The following is a 13,866-nucleotide window of genomic DNA, read 5'->3' as shown; positions in this document are numbered from 1 at the left end:
TTGGAGGCCATCTGGATTTGGGGGGGGGGAGTTCTTTCATGACTGAAGACCACTGCCAGTAAAACCATGATTTTCAATCATTAAACATTCCCATCCCTGAAAGTCCTGCATCCCCAACAGCAGCTTGACAACAAAAGCGATTGCACAGGAGCCTTTGGACCTTCAGGGGTTGGGGAGGGAGTCATAAATGTTCTGTTTCCAAAATAATTGATGCAGCCTGATGACATCATCAGCCTTATACAGCGTAACATGTGGAACACAATTTCAGTCAGTGTGGAATAAGATCTCTAATGGTAATCTAGTAAATTATGCAGCATTGCAACAACTTGCTCCATTGTTTTTAAAAGTGATAAAGATGGGGAGAAGATACTGTTTTCTTTCTGGTGACAACCTTGAATGAGTCTTGGCCTGCTTTCCAGAAGTGTGAAGCAATAAGGACACTGTCACTATAACTTGTTTCTGAAGAACCTGGGAGAGTCACCCTCTAGCCTTCACTTACAGCTTGTCTCTGTCTCAGGGAAAAGTCAAAGTGCGCAGAGCTGGCATTTCAGAGCCCAGTGATACAGAACATGAGAACAGAACATTGCCCCTCTCAGCAGGTGAGACTGAAATTACAATCGAATCATTACGTGAGACTGGATGTGTATGAGATTGTTTCCAGACCTTATGGGGGTTTCCTCATTCGATAGGTATAGTTCGGCAGCATCAGGCAGAGATGGAGCGTATGGACAGCTTCCGGGACCGCTTTGGTGCACGTTGGCTCCAGTATACACAACACCTGGAAGCAGATGGAGAGGCAAGGCTCATCACCCGCTCTGGCAGCCCCACAATAGGCAGCTCAGGTGGGTCTTCTGATCATAGCAAGAGCGCAGAGACGGAGCAGGATGTTTCGGATGCTGCAGGAAGAAAAGAGCTGGAACTGCCACAGACTCGGCCAGTGGTGGAAAGTCTCAAGGCAAAAGTAGAAGCAGATGGCTTGGCAGCTAATGAAGACAAAGAGCAGGAAGAAAAACTGGAAGGTAAATGCTGCTGCTCCTAGGCCACTTTCCATTTCTTTAGGTTATTAAAAGGCGATGGGCATGCAGAGCCTACGGGAAGTTAGAACAGAGGGTCTCAAAGATGGTTCCAGTTGTCTCCATTGTGGGAGCTGTTGATAGTACTTTGCATTACGGCTTGCTTTTGGCTTATTTCTATTCTGTCCTGTCTTGTGCTTTTCCTGAGTACCTGCCAAGTACTGTCCGTTCCTCAACCACTTTGTGCTTCAGGGGCTTGAGCTATGCATTGGATAGGGCCACTTTTGGTTCACAGCGGCCTAAGATAGACAGAGAAGTGATGCCAAAACTCAGTGGAGCTTCTTCTCCTTTCATGTGGGTGAGGGTATTGGGCAGGAGCAGCCATGTTTGTAAGCAGCTTCACTAGTTACAAAAGTTGCATATTAATGAAAAAAGGCTTTGCAGGATGAACCATCATAGTTGCCAGAACTCTACAGACAGAAGCCAGCAAAGATTAATACTTGTATTTGTGTTGGCAGTGGACCTCTGCCAGCCAGTGTTGGTAAGCCAGATAGAAGGTGATGGTGACCCAGAACCAGACTGGATCTTCCTGCGGGTCACTGCTCAGCATGTGATGGAGGTAGAGCTGAAAGCAGCCAGGATTCTGCACAGGCTGGAGCTGCAAAGCCTTCAGAAAGTAGAGACCTCAGAGATACCCTGGAAAAGGATGGTGAGTTGCAATTGCTCCGCACGAGGGAATGGATTTTTAGCAATGTGCATACTATGCAATGCAATTCCTCCCTGCGTAATCCAGAAGGGAAGAATCTCTAGCCATCTGGATGTCAGTGAACTACTGTTTCCATCAAGCCTCACCATTGGCGAGGCTAGTGTGAATCCAACAATACTACCCACCCTTCGCCTAACTGTAGTGTAAAGGTTTTAGCAGACTCTGCCCAAAGGGATTTGGCTTACGAAATTCGTGTGTACTTGATTCTATGGGTGACAGGACCATTCAGAGTACTTGATGGTTTTTGGAAATCCTGTCCAGCAAATGAAGTTTTGTGTCAACAGGTCTGCTGCCTGATTCATCCTTCCACTCCTAATATGCAACATGACCTTAGCAATGTATGACCCCTTGGTGCCCATCTTAATGCTGGGGCTTTTCTTGCTTACCTTGAGATTATTCCAAAGTTTGAGCACCTGTACTCTGCAGAAGGTGCAGAGAATACAGTTTTCTGGCTGTGAATATAGTTCTGGGTTCTGCCCAATACTCACTGTTCATCCAGCTGAGGAGAAGACTGGCTCATTTGCAGAAGGGTTGCTTGGAATATAATCACCTTCATAAAAGGGTCTTTAGTATGCATGCATCTGTGCTTTCCTGGTGCTTTTGCATGTTGGGAGGGAGGGTGTAACCCATTGTAGTTTTTTCATAGCAGATGTAGTTGAGGCATGAGACACTGCCTGTTCTCACCTCAGTGCATGTTACTTTAAAATATTAACATCATGATAAAATACAGAAAAGAACACATGGTAAATAGAGATGGGGGTATTCATATATGAATATCAATATCCTCCCCACAGGTGGAAGTAACAAGGGTCAGGCCCCATGGGGCTGGACTGTCCACTCATGATTTCGCTGCTGCTGCTGGCTCCACAGAGCCTTCCGATCGTGCCGTTCTCCGCAGTGGATTGGCCACTCCTGGCAGGAGGTAGGATGACAAGCCTCTCTGCTAGGTCACAGAGTGGCTAATCCATTGTGGAGAACAGCGCAATAGGAAAGGTCTGCAGAGCTGGTGGCAGCGGCGAAATAATGAGTTATTTCCTCCTGTGCAGGAATATTCGTATACGAACACCCCATCTCTAATAGTAAATCAAGGTAAAATACAGTGGTGCCTCGCTGTAGAACGAAAATGTAATGCGAAATAAAAAAGCCCATAGAAACTCATTAAAACCCGATTAATACATTCCTATGGGCTTGAAACTCACCGTCCAGCGAAGATCCTCCATAGCGTGGCCATTTTTGCTGCCCGTGCAGTGAGGAATCCATCCCAGAAAAGAGCGGGGAGCCATTTTTTTTTAACCCGGTGGCCATTTTGAAACCGCTGATCACCTGGCCGAAAATCGTTGTTTTGTGAGAATCGGTTCCCGAAGCAGGGAACTGATCATCACAAAGCAAAATTCCCCCATAGGAAACATCACTTTTGCAATCGCAAAAAGTTCGCCGTAATGCGATTTCGTCGTTAAACGGGGCACTCGTCTTCTGAGGCACCACTGTACAGTGTCTGCATAGTAAGTCTGCTTGCATGTCATTACTGGATTCTGCAGTGCAAGTATTATTGGATATACAGTGGTGCCTTGACTTGTGACCCTTTCGAGTTGTGACCATCTCCGGCTGCAAAATTTTGCTTCGACTTGCGGCTGGAGCTTTGAGTTGTGACTGGAAAAAGGCAGGGAAAAAAGGTGGGGAATTCAAATTTGCTAACTGTTGGTAGGCAAAGAGGCTGCTTCTTTGTAGCTCTTTCACCCCAACGGTTAGTGTGTGTGTCACAGGAGGCTTCGGACAGCCTGGAGCTGCTTCCTCCTCCTGAGTAAGTACATTTACTTTGTTTTGTAGGGTGCGTTTGGGGGGGTATGTTTCTATGCTGTGATGTTTTTTGTGTTTTGGTGTGTTTTTTCCCTCAGCCCCATAGCGTTTGGGCTGGCTGTGGGGGGTTGTTTTTGTGTTGTTTTTCCCAGCCCCATGACATTCCGATGGGGCTGGCTGTGGTTTTTTTGGTTTTGGTAAAAAAAAATTGCCCCAACGCATTCCAACAGGGCTTGCATTGTTGTGGTTTGGGGGAGGGTTGGTAAAAAAAATTTTCCGGGCCCGACGCATTCCTATGAGGCTTGCAGTGTTTTTTGTGTGTTCTGGTGTGTTCTTTTTTCAGTCCCAGTGTGTTCCTATGGAGCTTGGAGAGTTTTATTTTTATTTTATTTTGGTTTTTTTTTCTTCTGGAACGAATTAACTGCATTCCAATGCATTCCTATGGGAAATGGTGCTTTAACTTACGACCATTTCGAGTTACGCCCGTCTTCTGGAAAGGATTATGGTCGTAAGTCGAGGCACCACTGTAGCAACATCTTGAGGAGCTGTTTTTTGTAGGAGTTAAGCAGAATGCCTAGTAGGTGGAGTGAAGATTCAGTGGTCTCTGTAGGTTTAAATATCTTCCTTACCTTGAAAAACCTATTAGGATTGCTCTAAGGCAGGGGTTTCCAAACTATGGTCCATGGGCCACATCTGGCCCACCTTGCTGTTTTATACAGTCCGTTCCCTTCAGCCCATGCTTGCTTGCATGTGCACATTCCTTCAGCCCTCAAAAATGTGGAAAATATACAATGTGGCCCACATGCTCAAAAGTTTGGGGACCCCTGCTCTAAGGTATGAAACCTGATGGCATGTCATACACACACTTGTAACCTGTTCAGACCTGAAGCCTCCTCCTTCCTTATAGGATCTAGAGCGTGTGTTTCCAGTTCTCACACTGCATTTTAGCTATATCTGCAAGGAACGCCAGAAACGTCGCTACGTGGTGTTGGATGACCACCCTGAACTCTGTGTACAGGTGAGTAGATGGACATGCTGGGTAGGAGCAATGGGTGCCTATGCAATACCTTAACTATCCAAATCTGCCGAGAAGAAGAGAGAGTACTTGTCTTCTCTTGAACTTTAAAGACTGACAGAGCAGCCATGCTCAATCAGACTGAAGGCCTATGTAGTCCAGAATCCTTCTTCCTGCTGTGGCCAGTAAGATGACTGAGAAAACTTTAAGCTGGATAAGAGTCCTATTACTTGCCAGGTGTTGGTGTTAGTGGTATGCTAATAGCCACTGAGAGCCCCATCCTTCACTAATTTGTCTAGGGTTTTTTTTTTTTTTGTAAAGTCACTTCAGCTAGTAGTGAGGCAGTATACTCTGTAAATTACACCTTGTGTGAAGATGTACGATACAGTACTGTCTTCTGTCTGCTCTGAATATACTGCTAAGTAGCTCTGAAAGAAGTGCTGCTCTTCTCTTCACTCTGTCTCTTGTACGTACTTAATTCCCTTTAGTGTGATCTTCATACTTCTATGGAAAAAGGGAAGCTTCTGAAAGGAGTGTAGTTGTTGCTTCGTATCCTTGGCTGGCCATTCTGTCCGTGTCTTGCTGCTCTTTTTAGGAGCTGCTCAGAGTCCTGACACCCATCCTGGAGAAAAACAAGAACAGAGGCCACACAAAGGGAGGCCCAAGGTTCCAGTGTCTGAAATGCAAGCAAGAGTTTCCAGGTTGCAGGACACTTGATCGGCAGCATCTAGGCGGTACTAAAGAGGCTACACCTTTCTCTGAAGAAGGTACAGGATGCAGCTTAAAATCTTGCATCTGGTTATATGGGCCAGCTGTTTGCTGCTGGATTCATGGCAGGACTTGTTTGTTACCGAATTATGTAAACCTATAGAGGATTTGAAGCCTTTGAATGTTCAGTTGTTCAGTGCTGCTTCTATCTTGCCCTTACTGGGCTAGATTCATCTCTTGGTGCACTACCATATACTATTTCATGCAATGCCATGAGCAGGTTAGTAGTTTGGGGCTGTATAAATTTGTGAGGTAGACATTAATTATTCCCCCAGCTATATAAGTGAATTCCTTCTGGGAGAGAGAAAGCATAATCATTTTTTTAAAACAGAGAATTTTTCCCCCAGGGTTGCTTATAAAAGGCAGACGTGTGAGATTGCTAGTGTTGTTTACAGTACCTTTAGCAAACTGTTGACTGGAATGGTCAGGACCAAGATGATCATGAGGTGGGCTTGCAAGCTTTCAAAGGAAAACACAAAATGGAATAATTCATGGAATGAGCGTGTATTAGACCTTAGTTCTTGAGAGGAGACCTAGTACTTGATTTGCTGAGGATTGTGTCGTTCAGTTTTAAACCCTATTCAGGTGCTATTCAGCCTGGCACTGTGAACACACTGTTATCTTTGTGATTACAGCACTAGGTTCAAAGAGGAGAGGTTCCTCGTATAGGCTCTATAGGTGAGCAAGAACCTTGGAGAAAGAGGGTTCTTGCCTCATGTGTAAATCTACACATGCACAGGACTATTCTTCTTTTCACACTCAGCGCTATAACCTGTAGAACGTGATGATGGAGTGGGACAGGGCTATGCTATCTGCTCTAAGCATGTTTTTAGGACCCTGTTGAGTAACACCTTTATGAGACTATTTTTGCTACCTTGCCTTTCCTCCTTCAGATACATCAGCTTCTAGTGAGCCCATCATCTGCCCCAGCTGCTCCAGTGACCATGTAGTCATTTTGCCCTGTGAGAGACGTTTCAGCACTTCATTGCCCCCTCCAGATGGCTTTGGTGAAAGCCAGCAAGAAGCAGATTCAGGAAAATTCTACATTGGTGAAGATAATACCTCTGAAACAGGAACCAGCTCAAGCATGCAGATTCAAGAGCTGAGCGGTGACCATAGCAGCACTACGCATTCCAGTTCCCACAGTTCGGAAGGAGGAGAAGCTAGCAGAAGGGATCTGGGCTCTAAGAGTCACCATTCCTCCTTCAGCCGCACAGACACCAATGGAGGGAGCCTGATGGGGAGCTATCACTATAGTACTTCTCGTGGAGCCACTCCTTCCCAGCTGTCCCTGAGCTCAGAGCACGAGGAGCACTGGAACCTGAGCCCCCGTGAGTACCTCCAGCCAGCTGCTGCTGGAGTGGGCCGTGGCATGGGTAGCTCTATGAAGCAGTACAGACTGTGTGCGTAGGTTTTCAGCAATATCCACTAAGTTAATGATCCCTGTTCTAAATGGAGAATTATTTTGCTCCAGCAGTAAAGCTGTAGCTCCACCTGCTGACCAGGAAGGGCACTGTAAGGTTAGCATTTTAAATGCTTGCATCTCTGCACTCTGTGATTCTATACTGGACAACCATCTATCAGGTCTGCTTTGATTTGGATTCCTGCCTTGAGCAGGGAGTTGGACTCAATGGTTTTATAGTCCCCTTCTAATTCAGTTATTCTGTGACTGTATGACCTCCCTGGTGTTCCAAAATGTCTGGTGTTCCTGACCCATTTCCCTGTCTTCGTAGGAGTGTCTGTGGTCCTGCACAAGTACTGTCAGCAGTGGGGGGCTGAGGGCAAGAGAATGCCAACTTTATGTTCCAGATTGTTTCAGTGAATGCAAAGACACATGGTGGAACCTGTTCCATGTCTTCTAGCTGATGGGCATCAATATCAAAGACTCCAACGGCCAAATTCCATATTTACTAAGTGTAGGTTTAAAAAATGTATATATGAATGGGCCCACCAAATTGCTGTACTAATGACATCAGTTTCTGGCATATGGGTGAATAAGTGGGCAGATGTTCTGTGGCACTTCACAGCATAGTTGCAAAGCATAGATAAGTTCTCTGTGTTAAGCTACCTGGGAGGTCCATTACTGGCCTTCTGAATGGAAGTCACTGGCCCCATTTTTCCAGTCTTTTCTCTGACTTGGGCTGAGTCAGCAGGTATGCAAACTGGCCAAGATAATTTTGCCTTCCTTATATCCTTCAGCTGTAAGTGTGATTTGCGTTTACAGTGTAGCTCAGCTTGCTGGGTTGGTGGTTATGATTAACTTATTCAAAAGGAATAGATTAAACAGAAAAGGAGAATGAGTAGCATTGTGTATAAGTCACTGAAGACTTTTGCTATAGATACCTTGCTTCACCAGAGTAGCTCAGTTACTGTTGGAGTCCCTTCCAGCTCTTCATTTTTATAACTTTATGCATATGGGCACCAGTGACTAGTCAAGGCCAGGCATAATAACTGCTGTTGTTGACTCAACCCCACTGTGGCCATTCATTACCTTTGTTGCTTGCTTCCCTCCTAGCTTCCAATAGTATGTTGACCATGCGAGACTTCTTTTCTGTGGATCATCGTCTGAAGCTTTATTTGGATATGGAGGTCTTTGAAAAGGCAGAAGAATTCAGATGCTTTCTCAAGGTATAAAAAGCAGCTTCCCACAGGCTTGGCATTTTTTTAGATATTTATGACAACAGATTCAGAGCTGTTGTGGTCTAATAATACAAACAGTGTTGTTTTTTTAAGGTTCCATGTTTCTCTAACCGTATATTCTGCCATGTTTTTCTTAGGTAGCTATAGTGAAAAATGGCCGGCCTGGGGAGTTCCAGGCACTCCTGGTGGCTTCAGATGCCCAGCTTTATGTGTTAGAGGTAAAGGGAGAGATAAGGTGAGAAATGCTATTTTGGATGTTATTCTTAGTTGTGCTTGGCTTCCTGTTTCGACATGCCTTTGATATGCTGTAAGCCATGAAACAGACACATAGTGTGACACTGTACCAAAACTAGTTCATTTTATAAAGCATTATGTGCTCTGGAGCCTTGGTCGAAGGTCCTTCTCATCACATGCTATCTGAGAATTTTTAGCCAGAGTTGCCATCTCTAGCTAAACTGATCTTTGTGCAAAACATGTATTGTGCCATTTAGTTCTCAGTCCTTCCATTATTTTTATGTAATAAAAATATTTTGTAACTCTGTGCTACTCTTTAGCAGATCTTACAAGTGAGTAGCGTTTTGCTTGCTCCAGTTAGATCAGATCAACTAAGTGGGTTTTATGTAACTGTTGACATACCTCTCAGCAATTGATTCAAATCGGTCTATTCTTTGTTGGGACCAACAGTAGGTTACTGGCTCTAAAATTCCATAAAAACAACATATCTTCGCCTTGTGCAAGTAAAGTTAAGGGACAAACTCTTAGGGGAAGAAATACCACAAATAAGGTGCCACCACTGAGAAAGTTATCTCCCTTTTCATGGCTTTCTATATCTCTGATGGAAGAGAAGACCTAGAATAGACCCTCTAACTATGACCTTAGTGTAATGGTGCTAGTCCCTGCCTGGCAAAGAAATCTGTGTTCCTGATCTCCTGTCTTGGTGGGTGGTGTGGGTCTCGCCTTTCTAGGTGGTGACTGTTCATGTTTGATTCATTTGTATTAGGGGACAGCCATCAGATTGGCTGAAGAAAGTGAACTCCCACTGCCTGTCTGACCTCTGTTGCCTGGAGGTGGGCTTGTGCCACCAGAGCTTGCATATGGAGTTTGTAAATCCCTGTGCTTCCTATACTTTGCTACTTCGCAACCAGAACCGCTGCAGAAGATTTCTCCAGTGCCTGACATGTAAGAGAGGGTATTCACTGTGATTGGCTGTGCACTGTATGTGCATCTTCTATGCACTTGGGGATGGGTTGAAATTTAAGGGTGAACACAGCATCTGATAAATAGCGTCTGTTTTCATGGTAAAATTTCTGGGTTTAAAAACCAAAGGTGCATCTACTGAGACCAGATGGTATATCTCTGTAAATAAAGATAGTCACAAAAGGCAGGCCTTGGAGGAAGGTCATGGAAGAAGTCATAGCTCATGAGGGGCAGCATGCTGGAAGAAATAGTGTAATTGGGCTTGGCACTCTCAAGACTTAGAAGCTGAAAGCCACTGCTCTGCCCAGAAAGAAGAAGGTGTCCATGTTAAGAAGGCTGTGTTATATCACTTTAGCCTCAAGTCTGTTTAGCCTTTTATCTGGCTATTTTTCCAAGGAGGGAAAATAGTCAGATTAAAAGTGGTTTGGGTGGTGATGCCGACCAAATGCAGGTTGCCAGTGCAGCTCTGCTGAGTGTTTGGCTCCCAATGTTGGCTTGAGTCTGTCATGGTCATGTAATAACTTCCTTTGATATCATGTCCAGATCTCTCACAGGAATTGCCAGCCAAAAAAAGGAAAAAAATCCCAGATGTGACTGTGGTAGAAATGAATCCACATCACCCATTATGGTAAGAGACTTCATGTATTTGTACGGTGGAAGTTTTTAGCCTACAGCTGGTGTCGGCATGACTGGAACATGCTTATGGTGTGCAAGAGAGAGATCCTTGCAGGGGGATGGGTGCAATTGAAAGGGAATATGCTGATAGCCACACTCCATTTTTTTATTCCTCTTTCTTAGGCCATTGATTGACAAAGACCTTGCAAAAGAAGCTGTAGGTGGCTCAGCCAGACCCTTCTTCTACCTGTTGGCATATCTCATCCAAGGTATGGAAGTGCCTTCCTTTGAGTTGTTAGTTTTTTATTTCAGTTGTTGCAAGAGATTTTTGCAACAAGACATTGTTCTGTTGTTTTTAGGGACTTCAGCCTTCCCTGTGACTGTGGTCAGCACACGTAGTAGCATCTTCTTAGTAGAAGAGGATCACCAGTGGCCGAAAGCCCCACCTTCCTCAGGCTCTGAGAGTGGTGCTGAGAAGGAGTCCAAGATCTACTTTCACGTGAAAGAGAGTGAGCCAATCAGCAGCATCTGTGGTGTTGTGCTCTACCGGTTCTCCCCCTGTGATGTTCAGTTGCAGCTTTATGATGAGGTAAACAACCACAGACGTAAGAGGCTTGCTTCTGGGATACTGACTGAGCTGAGGGACAAATGCTTTGGGGGGAAATGTGAGTGTTCTTGCACGCCTGTTTCTCTACATTCCTATAACCAAAACAACACATTGTGGGCTGCTGCAAGGGTCTCTGGGTGAAAGTACGGTGGGGGAGAGCGAGTAAAATTCTGAGAATATCACAGAATCTAGGAGTATCCTCAGTGCTGAGAACTGTGAGCCAAATTCTCTATTCAGGGGCTTACCGGAGAATATGTCTAATGCCTGATGATTTGAACTCTGCCTTCTCCCTCTTCAGGTCCTCAAAGTGGAGAGCATGTGGCATTTGCGAACAGAGTGTCCTGATCTGCTGGCTGAACTGGTGGAGTGGCTGCGTGTACCCTGGGAAGAGATGTTCTCAATTGCTCTCCGTAAGACTGTGCTGGAGGTGTTCAAGTAAATGAAGGAACATCTGGCACGTTTCTGTCCTTGTTAGACAGGACAGCTCTTGGAACTCTTCACGTCTTTGCTGCGCAAAACTAATTTGAACTTCTCAGTTGTTGGAAGTTCCAGCAACATCTGGTAACTGCAACAGGATAGTGGCTGTCCATCCATTGTGTTCATAACACAGATTCTAGGCCAGTTGTATGACTGCCTTGGTGTTTGTGTAGGTCACTTCCTGTAGGGCAGGAGGAGGACCAGCCACAGCCAGGCCACAAATGACTTCCTGCAGGATTGGAAGAAGATTCCATAGGGGCTCCGGGGGCTTTCCACAGCAGTTCTATGTGCACTTGCCACTTTTTTCTGGGGAGGTCAGGCAAACTAGTGACGCAATAAAACTGTCATGGGTTCAGGGACTTGACATCTTCAGGGTGGATCCCATGAACCTTCTGACCTTCCTTGTTTGCATTCTAGAATGGTCTAGAATGGATGCTGGGGCCTGTGCGTCTTACAGGCAGAACCTGTACAGAGTCATCATGGCTGCTACTGGGACATGGGGTTGGGAATTCTTGTACACTTTGTGTCTGTGGACGTGGGGATTACTCAGGGTAGAAGTCACTGGAAGCCATGTTCTGTGTGGAAGACAAAGACACATTTTAACTGTGAAACTTTTATTTTTGTTGGTAATAAAAGTGTTTTTATTAGCCTTTTGCCTTTCCTCGGCTGATGTAATTTCCTATATGGTTTAGATTTTTATAAGCAGCTAGTCCTGCTACTCTTCTCCTGATCACGTTAATGTCACGTGGCTTCTGTTTCTAGGTAAAAGTGTAGAGAGAATAAAGTTAGTCTGCATTTTTCCACTTAATGCTGAGTTGAGTACTCAAAAAACACCATAAGGAGCTGGCCAGAAGGAGTATAGCAGCAAGCCGGCTTTGAATCCTCCGTTCCCTAGAATTAATACAGAAAGAGATCAAGTAAAGTAAACACGTTTTATACCAACTTTATGAAACTTGTTCCTTCAGAAATAACAAGAAGTCTTTTGGCACCTTAAAAACTGTCAAGTTTTATTTGGCCTAAGCCTATGTGGCCTATAAACCACTGTGTGAAATATGTCAGATCATCCTAATCTGAATAAATAGGCGAACATGGCTACCCATCTGGGTTTTCTTTGGAGTTGTGCCCTTTGAGGCTTAACAGTCTCCTTGTTTGGCAGCCTCCTTTCATTTTGACTGAGTAGTAGAAATATTAAAAAGAGACAGATGATATTGCGTTGTTTAGTCCTCGATGCTGTATAGAATGATGCAACCTCCACAGTTAATTTCCTGTCCCTTTCTTCTTCTTCTTCTTTTTTTTCTCCTGCGGGATATTCTGTCCTTTCTTTTCTGTTGAGCTGACAACTTGTGTTTCTTTCTTGATCTGACTTGGAAAATTGGTAGCAAAATGCAATCTGTTCTTTCTGAGTACCCTGAAGCATGGAACTCTCATTGCAATATGTTGCACGACCAGTTAGCTGACCTTTGGCATTCTGAAGAGCAAAGTATGCCTTGATCTGCATCACCAGCTAACAAAAGACTGAAGCAGAGGCAATATTGCGAAAACGGAGGTTGTTGAGGATTCTCTGAAGACATTGCAAAGACCAAACAGCCAAGGAGACGGTCTTTGTGGTGTGCCATGGTGCAGATCCGCTTGAGCAAACACATAGTACAGTGAGACTTACATCCTTTTTTTGGTTTGCAGCAAGAATCCCATATAGATTTTCTCAAGGTCCCAGCCCCCTCCTCAAATTACCGTATTTTTTGCTCCATAAGACGCACCTTTCCATAAGACGCACCAATTTTTTAGGAGAAGAAAACAGGAAAATATAATCTGTTTTCTTCGCTCTGTAAAATGCACAGACTTTCCACCCCCCTGTTTTGTGGGAAAAAAGTGCGTCTTATGGTGCGAAAAATACGGTAATCTTGCAAAGTATAAGCATCAGCGTTATTTTGAAGCTAAGGAAAAAATTCCCTACCATGGTTGTTTCCCAGTACTGTAACTCTAGTCATCCTCACTCTCAGTCTTCTTTTGCTCATGGTGAGCAGATGATGCACAGTAACATTACAGAGGAAGTTGACCCATTAGGGCAAACTGGACACTTGCTGGACTTAGGCTCAGGTTACTTCAGCTGATGTGCAGAATGAATGAATGGGATGGGGTGCAGAAGTGGTTGAGTTGAATGCCTGTGTGTGTTTGTGTGAGCAGATACTATCTTGTCTGCCTGTACTTGTGGATATGAATACCGACTTAATAATAATAATAATAATAATAATAATAATAATAATAATAATAATAATAATAATAATAATAATAATAATAATAATAATAATTTATTGTCATTGTAAGTATATACACATACAACGAAATTCACAGACACCCAGAGACCAGACACATGCACACACATAAAATTCCCAAACACTCCCCACCCACTAAAAGTCCCCCACTAAAAATACAAACATCTACACCGCAGGCCAAGTAACACAAGACTTATGCTGCAGGCTACAGATGGGCACGCACTGCTGGTTTGGCACAGTTGCCAGTGGAGGTGGGATGGGGTGCTGTTGAGTGGGCTTCCACTAGAGGGGGCAGGGCACTGAACCACAGATCAGCTGTTTGGCTGGGAAATGAACCTTGACCAAACCAGCAGTTCATGCCATCTCTACCTCAGACTCTTCTTCTCATCCCTGGTTCCACCACCATTGGTTGCTGTATCCTCTTCCTCCTCAATTGGATCTGCAGCAGTGATTTTCAAAGATTAAAGTTTCTTCCTGTCCGAAGAACTCTAAAGGTTTCCCAAGGGTGAAAATTTGATGGCAGAAAGTGAGGAGGAATTAAAGAACCTTGTAATGAGGGTGAAAGAGGAGAGTGCAAAAAACGGCCTGAAACTCAACATTAAAAAAACTAAGATCATGGCCACTGGTCCCATCACCTCCTGGCAAATAGAAGGGCAAGATATGGAGGCAATGACCAATTTTACTTTCTTGGGCTCCAT

General features: G+C 44.5%; 1 protein-coding gene across 2 annotated transcripts in view; it reads left to right on the top strand.

The window, feature by feature from the left end:
* Positions 1-11,544, top strand: part of STK11IP (serine/threonine kinase 11 interacting protein) — a 35,276-nt gene extending 23,732 nt beyond the window's left edge. For both annotated transcript variants that reach the window (XM_020792097.3, XM_020792096.3), the window contains 13 exons: positions 518-599; positions 690-1,019; positions 1,532-1,722; positions 4,484-4,594; positions 5,187-5,358; positions 6,253-6,690; positions 7,875-7,987; positions 8,137-8,234; positions 9,000-9,178; positions 9,740-9,824; positions 9,995-10,080; positions 10,171-10,400; positions 10,717-11,544. In XM_020792097.3, coding sequence (XP_020647756.3) covers positions 518-599; positions 690-1,019; positions 1,532-1,722; positions 4,484-4,594; positions 5,187-5,358; positions 6,253-6,690; positions 7,875-7,987; positions 8,137-8,234; positions 9,000-9,178; positions 9,740-9,824; positions 9,995-10,080; positions 10,171-10,400; positions 10,717-10,857 — 2,256 coding nt within the window. In that variant the 3' untranslated portion in view covers positions 10,858-11,544. The remainder of the gene's footprint in view (positions 1-517; positions 600-689; positions 1,020-1,531; positions 1,723-4,483; positions 4,595-5,186; positions 5,359-6,252; positions 6,691-7,874; positions 7,988-8,136; positions 8,235-8,999; positions 9,179-9,739; positions 9,825-9,994; positions 10,081-10,170; positions 10,401-10,716) is intronic.
* The last annotated feature ends 2,322 nt before the right edge of the window (positions 11,545-13,866 follow it).

Source organism: Pogona vitticeps, chromosome 1 (assembly GCF_051106095.1).
Source record: "Pogona vitticeps strain Pit_001003342236 chromosome 1, PviZW2.1, whole genome shotgun sequence".
NCBI classification, from domain to species: domain Eukaryota; kingdom Metazoa; phylum Chordata; class Lepidosauria; order Squamata; family Agamidae; genus Pogona; species Pogona vitticeps.
This window is presented reverse-complemented; position numbering and strand designations above follow the sequence as displayed.